General features: G+C 40.1%; 1 protein-coding gene and 1 long non-coding RNA gene across 4 annotated transcripts in view; one reads left to right on the top strand and one right to left on the bottom strand.

Moving 5' to 3' along the window:
• Positions 1-15,463, top strand: part of CHST9 (carbohydrate sulfotransferase 9) — a 234,385-nt gene that overhangs the window by 173,343 nt on the left and 45,579 nt on the right. The window contains exon 3 of one of the 3 annotated variants that reach the window (XM_038543615.1): positions 4,964-5,010. The exons of the other annotated variants lie outside the window; for them this stretch is intronic. Coding sequence (XP_038399543.1) covers positions 4,980-5,010 — 31 coding nt within the window. The 5' untranslated portion in view covers positions 4,964-4,979. The remainder of the gene's footprint in view (positions 1-4,963; positions 5,011-15,463) is intronic. 3 annotated transcript variants of the gene reach the window in all.
• On the bottom strand, positions 5,538-12,961 carry LOC102155178. Its single transcript, XR_005362540.1, has 3 exons — positions 12,904-12,961; positions 12,383-12,530; positions 5,538-12,278 (listed from the first exon to the last, which is right to left on the bottom strand). It is a non-coding gene; the product is annotated as an uncharacterized LOC102155178 (long non-coding RNA).

The following is a 15,463-nucleotide window of genomic DNA, read 5'->3' on the forward strand; positions in this document are numbered from 1 at the left end:
TTACTGAATTGCAAAAAGCATCCACTTCAGAATAAATACAGTCTTGTGATTTATACTCAGAGGGCACATATGATTTTTATATACAAAATTTTTGTGATCTGTTCCTTCACCTGCCTCTGGCAGTGGTTTCCAAAGTGTGGCTTCCCAGTCCAGCATCATCAGTATCACCTGGGAACTAGTTAGAAATACAAATTATTGGGCCCCACCCAGACCCATTCAATCAAAAATTCTGAAGGTGGAAACTGGAAAATTGTGTTTTAACAGCTTCTTCGGGTCTGCGAAATTTGAAATACACTGGTCTGAGGCCTACATTTTGTCCACCCCTCCTACAGGGCTTCCTTTAACCTACCGTGCATAGTCCTACCTACCTCCAGATGAGTGCTTATTGAGATAAGGATTCCCATCATGATCCTTAGCCCGGCTAATACCTTCTCAGGGATCAGCCCCTTCCTGTCCTTACATACATGTATGTGCGTGCATGCCCACACACACATCTGGATTCAGTCCCTCAGTCACTCTTCTTGCTACACTGATTTGTCATTGTCTGCTTATCTATATCTGCCACTAGACTATGAGGAGCTTAAGGCAAGGGCCTTTGAATTCCTAGAGAAAGAGATATGGTAGATGTTCAATATAATTTTTTTGAGTAAAATGAGTTGTATTCAATTTTATTCTTAAAGGACTTTCATATTGAAAAGGAAGTACATATGTTTTTGGCAAATGAATAAATATTTAATTTGAAGGACTCCTCTGTGGAAAAGGAATCATGGAACAGAATACAGTGAATAGAGACTTTAAGGAAGTAAGGAGCACTGAGATACATGTCACAAGAGGCATTCAAGAAAAGATTAGAAAATCTCCAAGGACTCTGCCACCCGTTTTCCACTCCCTCTTCTAAATTGCGAGCTCTTAAAGCCTATGACAACATCTCATTCACTGTGTGTCCCCAGTCCTTAATAGAGACTAGTTCATTACCTAGTGCGCAATGAATTCATAAGTGAATGAATGAATGAATCACTTAATGGCACACACAGTTTGTTGCTACTGTTCTGTGGGCTTGACTGTTCTTCGCTGGAGAGACAAGTACAACTCTAGATCGTCCATTTGGCTAAATATGCAATTTTTTAGGAGCACCAGTGAAGTGGAAGGAAAAAAAAAGTGAGAGCAGTTTGCCTTTGATAAATGTATCCAGAATTTTGTGATCAAAATGTTAAGAAATTAGTTTAACTACAGCATGGATATGTGTTTTGTGTTTTATGGTTTCTTCCTCTCTTTTTCTTATTTACCTATGAGTAAAAGGACGAGGAAGTGAGGAACCAGAATCTCTTCGGTGTTTGGAGGCTCTGAACCGGGCCTCTGGGTGGAGGCCAGACCATGAAATGCTGGTGGGTCTTGTTTACTCCATATGGGTGTTTGTACTTTCTCTTGAAGGTGGCTGTAAGCCATCGAATGATGTAAAGGAAGGAAAATAATGTGATAGATTTGCTTTTCTAAAGGTCACTCTGACTATTGTGTGGAGGATTGATTGGGAGGCAGGAAGGGGAGGATGGAGACTGGAGCATGGACGATCAGTTCAAAGAGATGTTGAAGCTGAGGGAAAGAAAGCTGGTGAGGACTTGAACTAGGGCCCTAACAGGGAGGAGGTAGAAAGGGACTATGTTCAGCAGAAATTCCCTACGTTGACTCAACCCACTGAATTTGCTGACAAAGATAGGGGGCTTGTCAGAAATTATTAGAGTTAGCTTTGAATTTAATGGTAATAATTACATTGTCAGGCATCTGCTTCTACTGGATCTGTGAGGTTATGTAATGGAAGCCTTTGTTAACAACAAAGCACTGAACACATACGAAGTGGGATAATTACCCACAGAAATCATACCTCCAAAGTCCGTGTGCCAGAGGCAAGCGCTGAGAGTTTGAAAATGAGTTCATGTTTATTGGTGATCAACAGCAGGATTGCACATGTACTCCTGAACAATGAACTCACTGTTCATTCTCAAGTGCTCATTACAATGGAAATTAGGAACACTTGAATGATTGATGCCTCTCTGCTCTAAACATGCCACTTAGCAAATACTTGCTGCGCTAAGTATGTCAGGAATTCACAAGCTGATTGATGCCAGACATGAGTGGCTACTTTTTGTGAATGGAATGAAGATGGCTACCTTACCATGAAGAATATGCAATATATCTGTGTGGGTCATGAGCAAGACTGTGTTCATAAATTGGCATTAAGTTGCCTGGTTATGTGTATTTATGTTTTGGGCCCTATAAAAAGGAACATTTAAACTACTTCTTACCGATATTTTATGTTATGCTTTTTTTTTTTTCAAAACCAAAAGCCTTTATTTAACATGTAAAATTCAGTCTGCAACTAATTCCAATTTCTCAGCCCACTTCTTAATTTGGGAAACTAGGAGAAGAAAATGCAATATCCCAATTCTGCTATGAAGATACGTGCAAAAATGAAGGGAAAAAGAATCCTCTATGGCCTTAATCCATCTCCTATCAACTTCACAGAGTACTCCTTACATGTTTAAGGATCATTGTTCTATAGCTGACTGTTGATCAGCATTTTGAAGAAAGACTAAAGAAGTGAAAGGTCGTATCTGTATTCTTTAAGATCACTTCATTTTTACATCTGCTTTCTGCACTCGGTTTAAGCATAGAATATTCAGCTTCTGTTTTAGCCAATGGGTTGCTATGAAATAATTCCATGGCCTCTTTCACATCACTTTGCTCATTTTCTGCCCTTGGTAAAATATTCATTATTAACTGTTATAAATTATAAAATCTTTTTTTTTTTTCCCAGGAAAAGTCTAGACTTTCTTTTTTAACAGATTGGGAGCTGATAGGGCTGCTTGCCTGAGGCAGCACTACCAGTAATTGAATCTGTATGCTGAAGTAGTAAACCCTAAGACTTTGTAGAGAAAGGAACCCTGATGTCTAAAATGGAGTAAAGGCAAGTTGATGGAAAGTGGAAATTCATTGTTCTGAAACTTCCTGATTCCAATTTGTGAATCATTGAATAACTGAACATCATAGTAATCTTTGAACATTAATTCTTTCAAGATTTCCAGAGCAAAGAATTCCACTAATTCTCTGTGTCTATGTTTGGTACATAATAATCATTGCCATTATTACCTCTATTTATGGATCAATTTCACTATATAGTTGGAATAAACACCAGCTACTTGCAGTCAACAAGAATGTATTGAAAATTTGTTACACTTTTAGGCACTGAAGATTATAAAAATTAGTGAGATTTGCCTTTTGCCTTAAAAGAGTTAATAGTTTTCTCTGGAAGAAAGAGTATGCAGTAAAACATCATAAATCTATGATGGAGGGTTATATGGAAGTACAGAAGAGGTGTCCCCAAGCTTGACAGGCCAGAGGTCATGGGGAAGAGAAGGTTTCCTGGAAAAAGAAACATCCATGCTGTCTTAATGGAGTCTTGACCAATGCTAGGATATAGCCTGGGAATGATGAAAGTAAATGCACTTTCTTTAAAAGAAATAGGTCAATATATATCAAGCACTATTTAAAAAAAAAGTGTTTAGGGCAGCGCAGGTGGCTCAGTGGTTTAGCGCTGCCTTCAGCCCAGGGCCTGATCCTGGAGACCCAGGATCGAGTCCCACATCGGGCTCCCTGCATGGAGCCTGCTTCTCCCTCTACCTGTGTCTCTGCCTCTCTCTCTCTGTGTGTGTGTGTGTGTGTGTGTCTCATTAATAAATAAATAAAATCTTAAAAAAAAATGTTTAGACCTAGAATTTTCTTTCTCTGAATCTTTAATTTTAAAAAACCTGAAATACAGTAAAAGATTATATTGAAGAGTGTTAATTGCATAGTTATTTGTAGTAAGAATATTGAAACCAGCAATAGAGAGATTTTTGAGGAAATTATGGTTCATCTACTCAAAGGACTGTAGAGTAGAAACTCATGAAAGAATTTATCATAACATTCGGTGGTTTATTTTACAAATACTTATTGTGCAGTCTATGTCAGGCACTGATCTAGGCTCTGTGTACATGAAATCAAATAGACATGCTTCCTACGTGAAGGAGCTCATGGTGAAATTGGGAATACAGAGGATTCCATTAATTCACAGGAAGAAGAGAGATGGACTCTGGTGGTGACCTATTATTAGAATTAGAATGCACCTGAGGCTCATGTGATCAAATTAGCAGGACTTGTTAAGCTACCAAAAGGAGATGATGCAGGACTTCAGTTTTAAATGACAAGAGAGGAGAAAGAGGATGGAAACATAGATTTTTTTATTTTATAATGTTATTTGGAGATACAAGCAGACTCAACATTGCATGTGCAGTTTGACCACAACTATACAAAACCAACCAACCATATACAGAGAGAGAGAGAGCAAAATATAAAGGATTAATAGTGGTTGTCTGAGGACAGTGGTACTACAGGTGATAGTTTTCTACTTTTGGCCTTTTTTCAAATATTCTGTTATGAACATATTGCTTTTATAATGAAAGAAAAAGATGCAAGAGGTTGGCAGCAGGAGGGTAAAAGGCACAAAGTATTCACATCTTATAAGGAACTATTCATGGTAAAACACAACAAAACAGGATGGGCATAATTCCAGGACGCAATAGCACAGGACAGCGTTCTGTTCCCTGACACTTCATCTCATTCCTAAAACACACACACACACACACACACACACACACACAGATACAAGATATGTCACATAAGTCACCTTGCTAGGTTCTTAAATTCTTACTGTCTATCAAAGACATGACTCTTGGATTCATCCCTGTGTGGGGAGCCCATTCTCTTTAGCACTGAGCTAGCCACTGGATCTGCCATTGACCAAGTGCATCAGTGCCTTAAGTTTACAGAAAAGTGTGGAATTTAGGAAGCATTTTCATAAAGTTTTAATTTTTTTTCTCTACTGCCCTGTGAGGTAGGTAGGACAGATATTCTTTTTCTCCTTTTACAGTTGAAGAAAGACTTAGATGAAGTTTCTTGCCTCCAGTTACAAGGCTGGTAAGTGTTGAAAGCAACCCTGGAATCCAGATTTCTTACTGAATATAGTGTTTGTTCTTCTGTTTCACAAACACCAAACAGTAGGTAACTCCTCTTCAACTAGCAAAAGCAAACCAACATCATGAGGGCAGATGAGGTGGCTTATTTTTAATCTATGCAGGCTCCAGTGTCTAGAAGAGTTCTAGCACACGATAGATGTTCTACATTTTTTGTTGTAGTTGGGGCAAAGAACAAAAGAATTATTAATACTCTGACTTAATGCTTAATAAACATGCAGTACCTAAATAGGTCATCCAGATAGTTTTTCTTTAGGAGTCTATGCTGAAGTTCAAAAAAGCAAAGTTGTATTCTATATGTGTTTATATATATATATATATATATAATGTTTATGTTAATATCTGTACATATATTATGGATATATTATATATGATGTTTATATGTTTTTAATATTATATATGTATATATTGTATATTATAAAATATATATGTTTCTCTATAAAAACATCAATATGAGAAACAGAAGAAAGAAGGAGGGGTCAGTTAGAAAGAATGAAAAGTAAAACATTGAGACAAAGAGATTCCCAGTTAAATAAAGCAGAATAGTTTGTTATTAATTTGTGTTTTACTCCAAGAAAAACAAATTGATATTCCACATTAAACATCATTTTATACTGAGGGCAGGGTGGGGGAAGGATAGGAGAAAAGACTGTCCTTGAGAATCATCAGAGCATATCTATTTCTTACATATGCACACACCTGCTCTCCTGCCTGCATCTAAAAAGGGGGCTCATTTAGCATTCACTGATGAACTGGGAAAGCATTTCAGCACTCACGCTGAGCTACTGAAATTTTTTTAAAACTTATTAAGGTGGCACATGTAATCATGCCCTAGCGACTTCAGCTATATATGCCCTTTGAAAAATTTCTAATGACATGTTGGACATCCTGCATATAAATGTCACCACTTGGAATTAGAGTCAAGCTTTTGGCTCACTGGAATGTTCTCTGCATGGTTTCAGTGTAATATTAGCCCTGATCTAGTGAAAGCAAATGGTTCTTAGTAACTCCCTCCTAGATAATATCGCATATTCTTTTTCTGCGATCCATGTGGGTGGTGGTAAATAGCTCAGCAACACACACAGGAACAAGTCTACTGATGTATAAGTAAAGAAAACGAAATTACTATCTGTGTGACCTTGACCTTTTTAGGTTGTTTTCAAAACTCATCACTGCAACAGTGATTTCCCCATATTATTTTTTTTTATTTCCCCATATTATTTTTCACTAGCATTGCAGATTTGGCTTTCTACATGTATGGAAGGCATCTTTAAATCCATATACTTTTTTTTTTTTACAAATGACCTTTGGAAATGATTTCCAATAACTGTAGCCGACTTTAAGCTCAAGGCTTGGTAGTGAAAGGTCACTCTACATTTAGACTAAATGTGGATAGATTTGGACTCCCTGTAGCAGGCTATTGCTTTAGGACTCGCTATTGTATTTGACCCAATCTTCTTTCTAACCCAAGCATTTAGACAGCTTCCATATGGGTTTCATTTAAACTTCTTTTTTTAACACCAGTACAAATTAAATGGTTTTATGTATTATAAGTAACGTATTTTCTTTAGAGATGTGCACCTTCCTTAGAAACTTAAGAAAATAGAATGGAGTGTGTGTGTCGGACTTCTCATAAGACAATTCTGCGACTTTACACAGGTTTCTTCCAGCCCATTCCAGCCCTGTAGACATGATAAGGGCCTGGAGAACATACTCTGTGGCACCTGAGGCTCCCCATCCCTTGTTTCCCTCTCACTCTTCCCTTCAAATAAGACCATTCCTCTTAAGTTGAGGTGGCTGGGGAGGGGTGGATACAGCCTGTAAACTCAGGCAGCTATGCGTAAGCACTTGCTAGGGTACTTTTCTTCTTGTCCTATAAGAGTCTGCACATGATAGAGAAGGCCTTCAAAAATATGCAAAAGACTTAATCTTCTCTCTGGGTCTGGGCAAGCTCTAGGACTGCTGACTATCCAAGAACCCTCACCTGGCCCCTGCCCTCCTGATCCTCATCTCATCCCTACCAGCTAAAGAGCAAAGTTCCTTCCTACTGTTGGTATGGAGGTTCCTGGAAAGGACTCCAGAGAAGTCATCAGGAGATCTGATTCCCATCCAAGGCCTGCCGTTTACCACTTACATGATTTGAGTCACCATCACTTGTCCTCTGTGCTTCACTTTTTGTCTGAACAGAATGAGTTGATAGAATTAATTCCCATACATTTAATGAAACGATTCTTTTTTTTTTAAAGATTTTTATTTATTTATTCATGAGAGACACAGAGAGGCAGACATAGACAGAGGGCGAAGCAGGGAGCCTGATGTGGGACTCAATCCCAGGATCCCAGGAGAACCAAAGGAAGATGCTCAACCACTGAGCCACCCAGGTGCCCCAGAATAACAACCATCTTTGAACATGCCCCCTTTCTCTAAATGAATGTCTCTGAACCAGATTCCCTAGGAAGAGAGTCAGATTCCTGCAGCTCTGTCTGGTTCTGATTTCAAAGAAGGTGCTCAGATGAGTCAGTCTGCCCTAAGAATGCATCAGAATAAAATAATTTCTTATATTCAAATAGTATTTGAAAAATTCCAAGTTGCTTTCACTTATCCCATGTGCAGTAGCTCATGTAATCCTCCTGATTAGTGTAGATTTGGGGCATACAATTGGAGTCCCTTCAAGTATGCTTGACACCCTTTAGAAGATTGCCTCAGAGTACAGGGGGTGCTCTTCCTAGGTGGTGGGGGGCAGCCCTTGTTGACTGGCCAACAAGGGCTGCTTTTCCTGGAGGTGGAATAAATCCTGAGATGTAATTTATGCCCTACAGCATCCCACCCTCAAAAATCAAGCTGAGTCTGGCACTTCTGAAACCACCGTTGTTTGGCTCATTCTTCTGCACCCTGCTTCCCCACCCCTTGCTAGCTTCTCCTGGGAGCCAGTCCTCACTTGCACCTATAAAATGGTAGATTTGTGTGGCAGAATTGACAGGACATAGTTGGTATCTTATCAAACGATTCTTGTTGGCATCTCTGCTGCTTAACAGCCCTATGGCCTGGAGCAAGTTGCCCTAAGCTCAGGGCCTTTCTTTCTTCTTTCATAAAATGTAAATAATCATACCCACTCTGCCTACTGATGAGTTGTTGGGAGGATCAGATGACAGTGTGGATTGTAGAAGTGTTTGAAAGCTGCCAAGCATCACAGATACAAGGAAACTCATTTTTTAAGCTAAGACTAAAATCACATCTAGGTTTTCAGAGGAAACCCAACTCAAGGGAGTTTTAAGATTCAGAAAACATATTTCACATTTGGTGTCCTCCTACCTTTCTTTTCCCCCTACATTCCTCAGGCCTCTCTTATCTAAATGTTTGCTCTCTTTTAAGTAGCCCATCAGTGTCCCACATAGACACTGGAGAAAGTCAGAAATGCAACATTGACCTCTGTGTCTCAGTTACATCTCCACCTGGTTAGAGAACTTTACTGTGCCTGCTCGAATGCCTACCAGTGTCCACCATCTATCTCTAGCCCTGATTTTCATTTAATTAGTCCCAGATTTCTTTCATTTCAAAATGTATTGGGCTTTAAAACTTCAAGAGGGAAATAGACATCGCAGGGAGATCTATGTCATAGATCATAGCTCAAATCTTATACTTCACATTTTGTAATATTGACACAAATTGATGGAACACAACATAATTGAGCTAATAAAACATGTGGCCCAGATGGTGGCTTGATTAGAACCATCTCAATGTGTCTGAAAGATCATGGCATGCATGCAAAGTTTCTTTCCACAAAGGCCCTACAAGATTCATGATAAGATTTTATTTTTAATAAGGATCTAATTAGAGGGCTCAGCATGACAGAGTAAGAAGACATGAGTAGTCAGTACAGTTTGGTACAAAAAGTATTTGTCAAGCACTTAGGCACCAGGATAAAAGGAAGAATAATATGTAGCCCCTGGTAGAGGAAACAGATACAAAAGCAGATCATAAAAACAGACTATGGTAAGCGCCCAGCATGCTCAGAGTGATGGCATCCGGTCTGGAGTTTGAAAAAACACTTCACCATCTAAAGCATCACCTCCTAGAATTTTTTAAGATACTTGAAAATCTCTTTAAATTCCCCTAGGACCTTTTATCCACTCACCTATGTCTTTGCCTCACTGATTCCAGCTTACCATTTGGGACTCTTCATTCATTCATTTCTTCATGCACACCCTACTCAGGTGCCTCATGCTGCCAGGTGCTATTGAAGATGCTGGGAATTCCACTTACAACAAGACAGACCAGGGGCATCTGGGTGGCTCAGTCGGTAAATCATCTGTCTTCGGCTTGGGTTGTGATCTTGGGGTCGAGCCCCACATCAGGCTCCCTGCTTGGTGGGAAGCCTACTTCTCCCTCTCCCTCTGCTGCTCCCCTGCTTGTTCTCTCTCTCTCTCTCTCTCTCGCCCCCATCCCCCTCTTTCTCTGTGAATAAATAAATAAATATTTAAAAATTAAACAAAAAAGAACAAGACAGACCCAGTCCCAGCTGTTTGGTCACTGAAACTTACATTCAAGTAGTGAGAAGCAATTAACCAGGAGTTAAATTGTGATAAAATGGATTGTTGGGACTGCAGACTGTAGAGGGAACCCTGAAAGAAGTGCACAGAGGGATGGGACCGAGGACAATCAAGTCCTCCCTTAAGCTACCTGGTCAGGGAAATCCTCCCTCCCATGAGACATTTGAACTGAACAGGAGAAGGGTGCCCTGGGTGAAGGGCATGTCAGCGAGGCTGGAAAGAACTCGAAGGTCATCAAGTGATGGAAAGGGGGCCAGCATGGTGGAAGTTAGTGAACCAGGTGTCAGAGGTGGAGGCTAGGGGAAGGCAGAGGCCATCGTGGGGGCCGTGGGAAGAAACCGTGTTTCATCTCAGTGCTGTGCAGCATTTGAAACTAAAACCGCATTTTAAAACGTGCACACACCCAAAAGGGAATCTGTGATCAGAGATCGGCAAGGAGAAGTGCCATCGGCCCTTGTGAACTGCCTTCAGCTCTCACCTAGATTACTGCACCAGCCGCTCACCCTCCAAGTGTTCCTTCTTAATGCAGATCCTTCTTGAAGTTAAATGCAGTATGTTACTTTCCTGCTCAAAACCCTGCCATGGCTCCCTGTGTCATTCAGCATAAAAGCCAGGATCTCTACAGTGGCTCCCAAGGCCCCATGTGCCCTGGCCTCAGCATTTAGGCGCCTGCCCATCCCCATCTGCCCCAGCCATACCAGCTTCATTGCTGTTCTTCAGATACAGAGACGTTGTCATTGTGGGCTCCCTGCTACTCCCTCCATCCGGAACCCTCTTTTCTGGATAGCCCTAACTAACTGCTTCCCCTCTATCAAGTCCTTGTTCAATGGTACTGCCCTGATGGACACCCGAGTATGCACTGCATGCAGTTTGCCGCCATCTCTACTACAGCTCCTTTGCCCCCTCTACCTGTTCTTACTCCATATCGCTTATCATCTTCTTTCTTTTAAAAGGTTTTTTATTTATTTATTTGAGAGAGTGAGAGAGCAAGCCAATGAGAGAGAGCACGAGCTGGAGGAGGGGCAGAGAGAAGCAGGCTCCCTGCTGAGAGCTCACTAAGGAGCTCAATCCCAGGACCCCGGGATCATGATCTGAGCCTAAGGCAGCTACTTAACCTGGGGCCACCCAGGAGCCTGCACTTATCATCTTCTAACATATTCTATGGTTTACTTACCTATTGTGTCTATAACTCATTGTCTGCATCCCCCTCTAGAGTGTAGAGTAAGTTCCAAAAGGCAGAAATCTTTGTGTGTCACCGTGACAGCCATCCACTGACATCTGGCTCTCTTTCCAAGTCCACTGTAGGAGGCTATTTTCCTGACTACTTGGATACAGAAAAGGCTGTGTGGCTTTTTTTGGCCAACAGAAGAGCAGAAAGGATGTGTGCCATGTCTGGTTGGAGCCTTTCACGGGCAGCATACTCTCTACCACATTCCCTCCTCCTGACATCTTTCAAAATGGAGGTTGCTCCATTGGGCTGGGTCCCTGAGTGAGTGAGTTGAGCAAAATCTCCCTGGCCACCAAGAAAACATAATGAAGAAATAAACTTTTTAAAGGTAGAGGTCAGTGATTCATCTACCTTATAATACCCAGTGCTGACCTCTACCTCTGATACCAATTATATGTTAATTAATTTAATTTAAATTTTAAAAAGATTTGCAAACATGAGAGGGGGGAATAGAGAGCTACTTTTTAATGGATACAGTTTCAGTGTGGAATGATGAAAAAGTTCTAGAGATGAATAGTGATGGTTACACAACGTGTATGTACTTAGTGCTACTGGACTGCACAATTAAATATAAAATGACTAAATGGTAAATTTTATATATATATATATATACACACACACACACCCAATTAAAAAGTTTTAAAGAAAGAAAGAAAGAAAGAAAAGAAAAGAAAGAAAAGAAACCTTTCATCTTAAGCTACTATGACTTGGTGATCATTTGTTATCACATCACCTGGCCTCATCTGACTGAGTCTCATTTGTTCATTGATGCATCCCAGGGACTAGAACAAAGCCTGGTGCACAGCAGATGCTCAGTAAGCATTTGCTGAGTGAATTTCTCTGTCCTTATTCACAAGTTTTTATATGGCGTGTCTTAAATTTAAACATACTAAAGCCAATAATATCTGGATACAGGATTCCACAAAGTGCTCTATGACCAATCCCTACAATATTCAACCCTAAGTACCTACTGTATGAGCTAAGTCTTTCTTAAGGGCCCAGAGAAATAAGCCACCACATCTGCCTTATTATAGTTAGAAGTCTAGTTGCAAGAACAGAACACGTAGACAATATCACATGTGCCACTATGTGGTAGTAGGTGACATCACAGGATTGTTTTGAGAATTCACAGATGGGGTCACCCACTAAGGATGAGGCTGGCAAGAGGTGGGAATGGCAGGCTACCCCAGCTGGGCCTTGAGGACTTGGACAAGCAGAAATAGAGCTAGGAAGAGAGTATCCTTGCCTAGAGGAGTAGCATCAATCACACACAAGCAGGAACAGATTCTGAAATTGTAGAAGATAGCATATACCACTCTGGTCAGAGGCCAGGCAGTAGAGCTCGACTGGCTCCATTAAAATCCTGGCTGTCTATGTGCTGGTTCCACAGCTTTAGACAAGTCAATTAACTTCTCTGGGCCTTGACAGCTCCATCTGTAAAATAAGAAGCATAGTAGTATCTGCGTCAGAGCATTGTCGTGAGGCCTAAGTGAGTTAATATATGTGTTAACATATATTATATGTGTTTAGAATCGTACCTGGCAGAGGGTAGGTGTCAATTTGGATAGAGGAGTTGAAAATTGTGCAGATTTCGCAGGATCTTGAATCCAAGAGGAAGAAATCTGTTGTTTCATTCTGTAGGCAAAAATGTTTTCCACTGGCAGTTCAAAAGTTTTTATCAGAAAGCTGTGGGTGGTTAATATTACAGCAGGGTGAGCAGGGGTTGAAAGGTGGAGGGCAGAGAGGCCCGTTTTTTTTTTTTTAATAATAAATTTATTTTTTATTGGTGTTCAATTTGCCAACATACAGAATAACACCCAGTGCTCATCCCGTCAGGTGCCCCCCTCAGTGCCCATCACCCATTCACCCCCACCCCCCGCCCTCCTCCCTTCCCCCACCCCTAGTTCGTTTCCCAGAGTTAGGAGTCTTCATATTCTGTCTCCCTTTCTGATATTTTCTACCCATTTCTTCTCCCTTCCCTTCTATTCCCTTTCACTATTATTTATATTCCCCAAATGAATGAGACCATATAATGTTTGTCCTTCTCCAATTGACTTACTTCACTCAGCATAATACCCTCCAGTTCCATCCACGTCGAAGCAAAGGGTGGGTATTTGTCATTTCTAACGGCTGAGTAATATTCCATTGTATACATAGACCACACCTTCTTTATCCATTCATCTTTCGATGGACACCGAGGATCCTTCCACAGTTTGGCTATTGTGGACATTGCTGCTAGAAACATCGGGGTGCAGGTGTCCCGACATTTCATTGCATCTGTATCAGAGAGGCCCATTTGGAGGCGGATTCAGTCATCTTGTTGTGAGAAACTGAAAGCACGTGCCACAGGACTGGCCGCAGCATGGAGGAGGCGGATGTCAAAGGTGTCCTAGAGAAGGTGCCAGAGACCTCCTGACAGGCTGGCTAGGTAAGGAAAGAAAGAAGCCAGGCTGACCTGAAGGTTTTAGGGTCTGAGTGACTTCGAGATTTAATGATAGCACTGATCAAAATGAGGAAGGCCAGAGGGGAACAGATTTTAAGAGAAAGATAACAAACTCTGTTTTAGACTCTGAAGTGTCAAGGTCAAGCTGTTGAGAAAGAAATCAGATATGAGCTTAAGTAACTTAGAGCGATGCTCAAATGTCACTCAGAAACCTTCCCCAAATAGCTGATCTAAGATCCCTCCCTCCTCCCTCTTGCTAAGTGTCACCACCATAATTTATTTTCTTCATGCCACTTCCTGGCACAATATGATATTCTATATTTGTTAATTTGCCGATTATCTACCCTTGCCCCCTCTATAATGTAAGCTCGGTAAGAACATGGACATTTTCATTCTTATCCATTGCTCTGTCCTCAAAGTTGAGAGCAGTGGCTGGCTGCAGTCTTTCAAAAACGATTTTGTAGAATAAAACCATTTTCATTTGCAAAGCAAAATTGCCAAATATATATTATCAACCAGACGTCACCTTCTGCCTGCATAGAGGCTTTCATGCCTTTACATTATTTAGGAATTAATGGGGGTGAGGGAGAATAAAGAAGGAAGACTAGATAGTAAAGCATTAAAACACAAAGGTGCATGAATTCAATCAAGAATAGATAAATACTCAACAGAGTGGAGATGATCAGAGACTCAACTCCTTTACTTAAGCATTGCACCAAAATAAATTTCAAGCATGTCCAAGCTTAAGATAAGTCAAAAATAACAAATTGTAAAAGTACTGGAAGAAAATAGCTGACTTTTTAAAATAGCCGTGGATTAAGCAACACATTCTAAGAACAGCATGAAATGCATGTAGCACAGTAGAAAATTTAATCAGTTTACTTCACAAATAGTAAAAACATTCACACAAAATGTATTTTCCGTGATCCAAGTTGAAAGACAGCGAAGAGTTAAAAATTCTTCAGAATTTGCACACAAATATCTAAATGAATTTGATGTGCAATAAGCTATTACAAATGAAAAGATGAGAAGTAGATGTGTGGAAAATGGACAACTCTCAAAGATAATCACCAATGATTGGTAAACGTAAAAGTGTCAACCTCACTCATAATAGTTTTTGCGATTTTTTTTCTCACTTGCAATTTTTTGAATTCCAGTTAAATCCATGAGTTAGCAATGGCAATATGATTTCAAAGCTCAACAATGTTAACAGCTAGAGGATGTGGGAAAAACATACTGTCATACATGGTTAGCGGGGGATGTAAATTTGTGTAACTATATTCATAGTCCTTTAACGACCAGAATTTTATATTGACATACCCTTTGGCCAAGCAATTCAAACTCTAATAATTTAACCTACAGAATAACCTATATGAGTACATAAAGATAAAAGAAAGTTCATTGACAAACTGGTTGTAAGTATGAAATTTCTAAACTGTTTGAAAGGTGACAGGTCTTCTATTCAGTAGAATACAATGCAATTATTAAAAATGACAGGGTGTATCTATATGGACCCTCAAAGAGAAGTTTAAAATGCGGGTTAAATGAAAGAAAAAACAGATGTAGCTACAGAGCACACATAGCATAGGAGCACTGATGTTCAAAAGCAAAAAGGGGCAGCTGGAGGACTCAGTCAGTTAAGCATCTGAATCTTGATCTCAGCTCAGGTCTTTTTTTAATTTAATTACAATTAATATATAATGTATTATTAGTTTCAGAGATAGAGGTAGTGATTCATACCTAGTGCTCATTACATCACCTGCTCTCTTTAATGTCCATCCCTCAATTATCCCATCTTTTCACTCACCTCCCCTCCAACAACCATCAGTTTGTTTCCTACAATTAAGAGTCTCTTATGGTTTGTCTTTCTCTCTCTCTCTCTCTCTGATTCACCTTGTTTTATTTTTTCCTCTCTTCCCTTATGATCCTCTGTTATGTCTCTTAAATTCCACATATGAGTGAGATCATACGATAACTGTCTTTCTCTGATTCACTTATTTCGCTTATCAGCTCAGGTCATGATCTCAGGGTTGTGAGTTCAGGCCCGACATTGAGCTCCACATTGGGCATGGAACCTACTTAAAAAAAAAAATTAAAAGACAGATGTAAAAATCCTTGCATGTGCAACAAAACTTTCAGAATGTTGTACAAGAAGCTATTAATTGTGCTTCCCGCG

Source organism: Canis lupus, chromosome 7 (assembly GCF_011100685.1).
Source record: "Canis lupus familiaris isolate Mischka breed German Shepherd chromosome 7, alternate assembly UU_Cfam_GSD_1.0, whole genome shotgun sequence".
NCBI classification, from domain to species: Eukaryota; Metazoa; Chordata; class Mammalia; order Carnivora; family Canidae; genus Canis; species Canis lupus.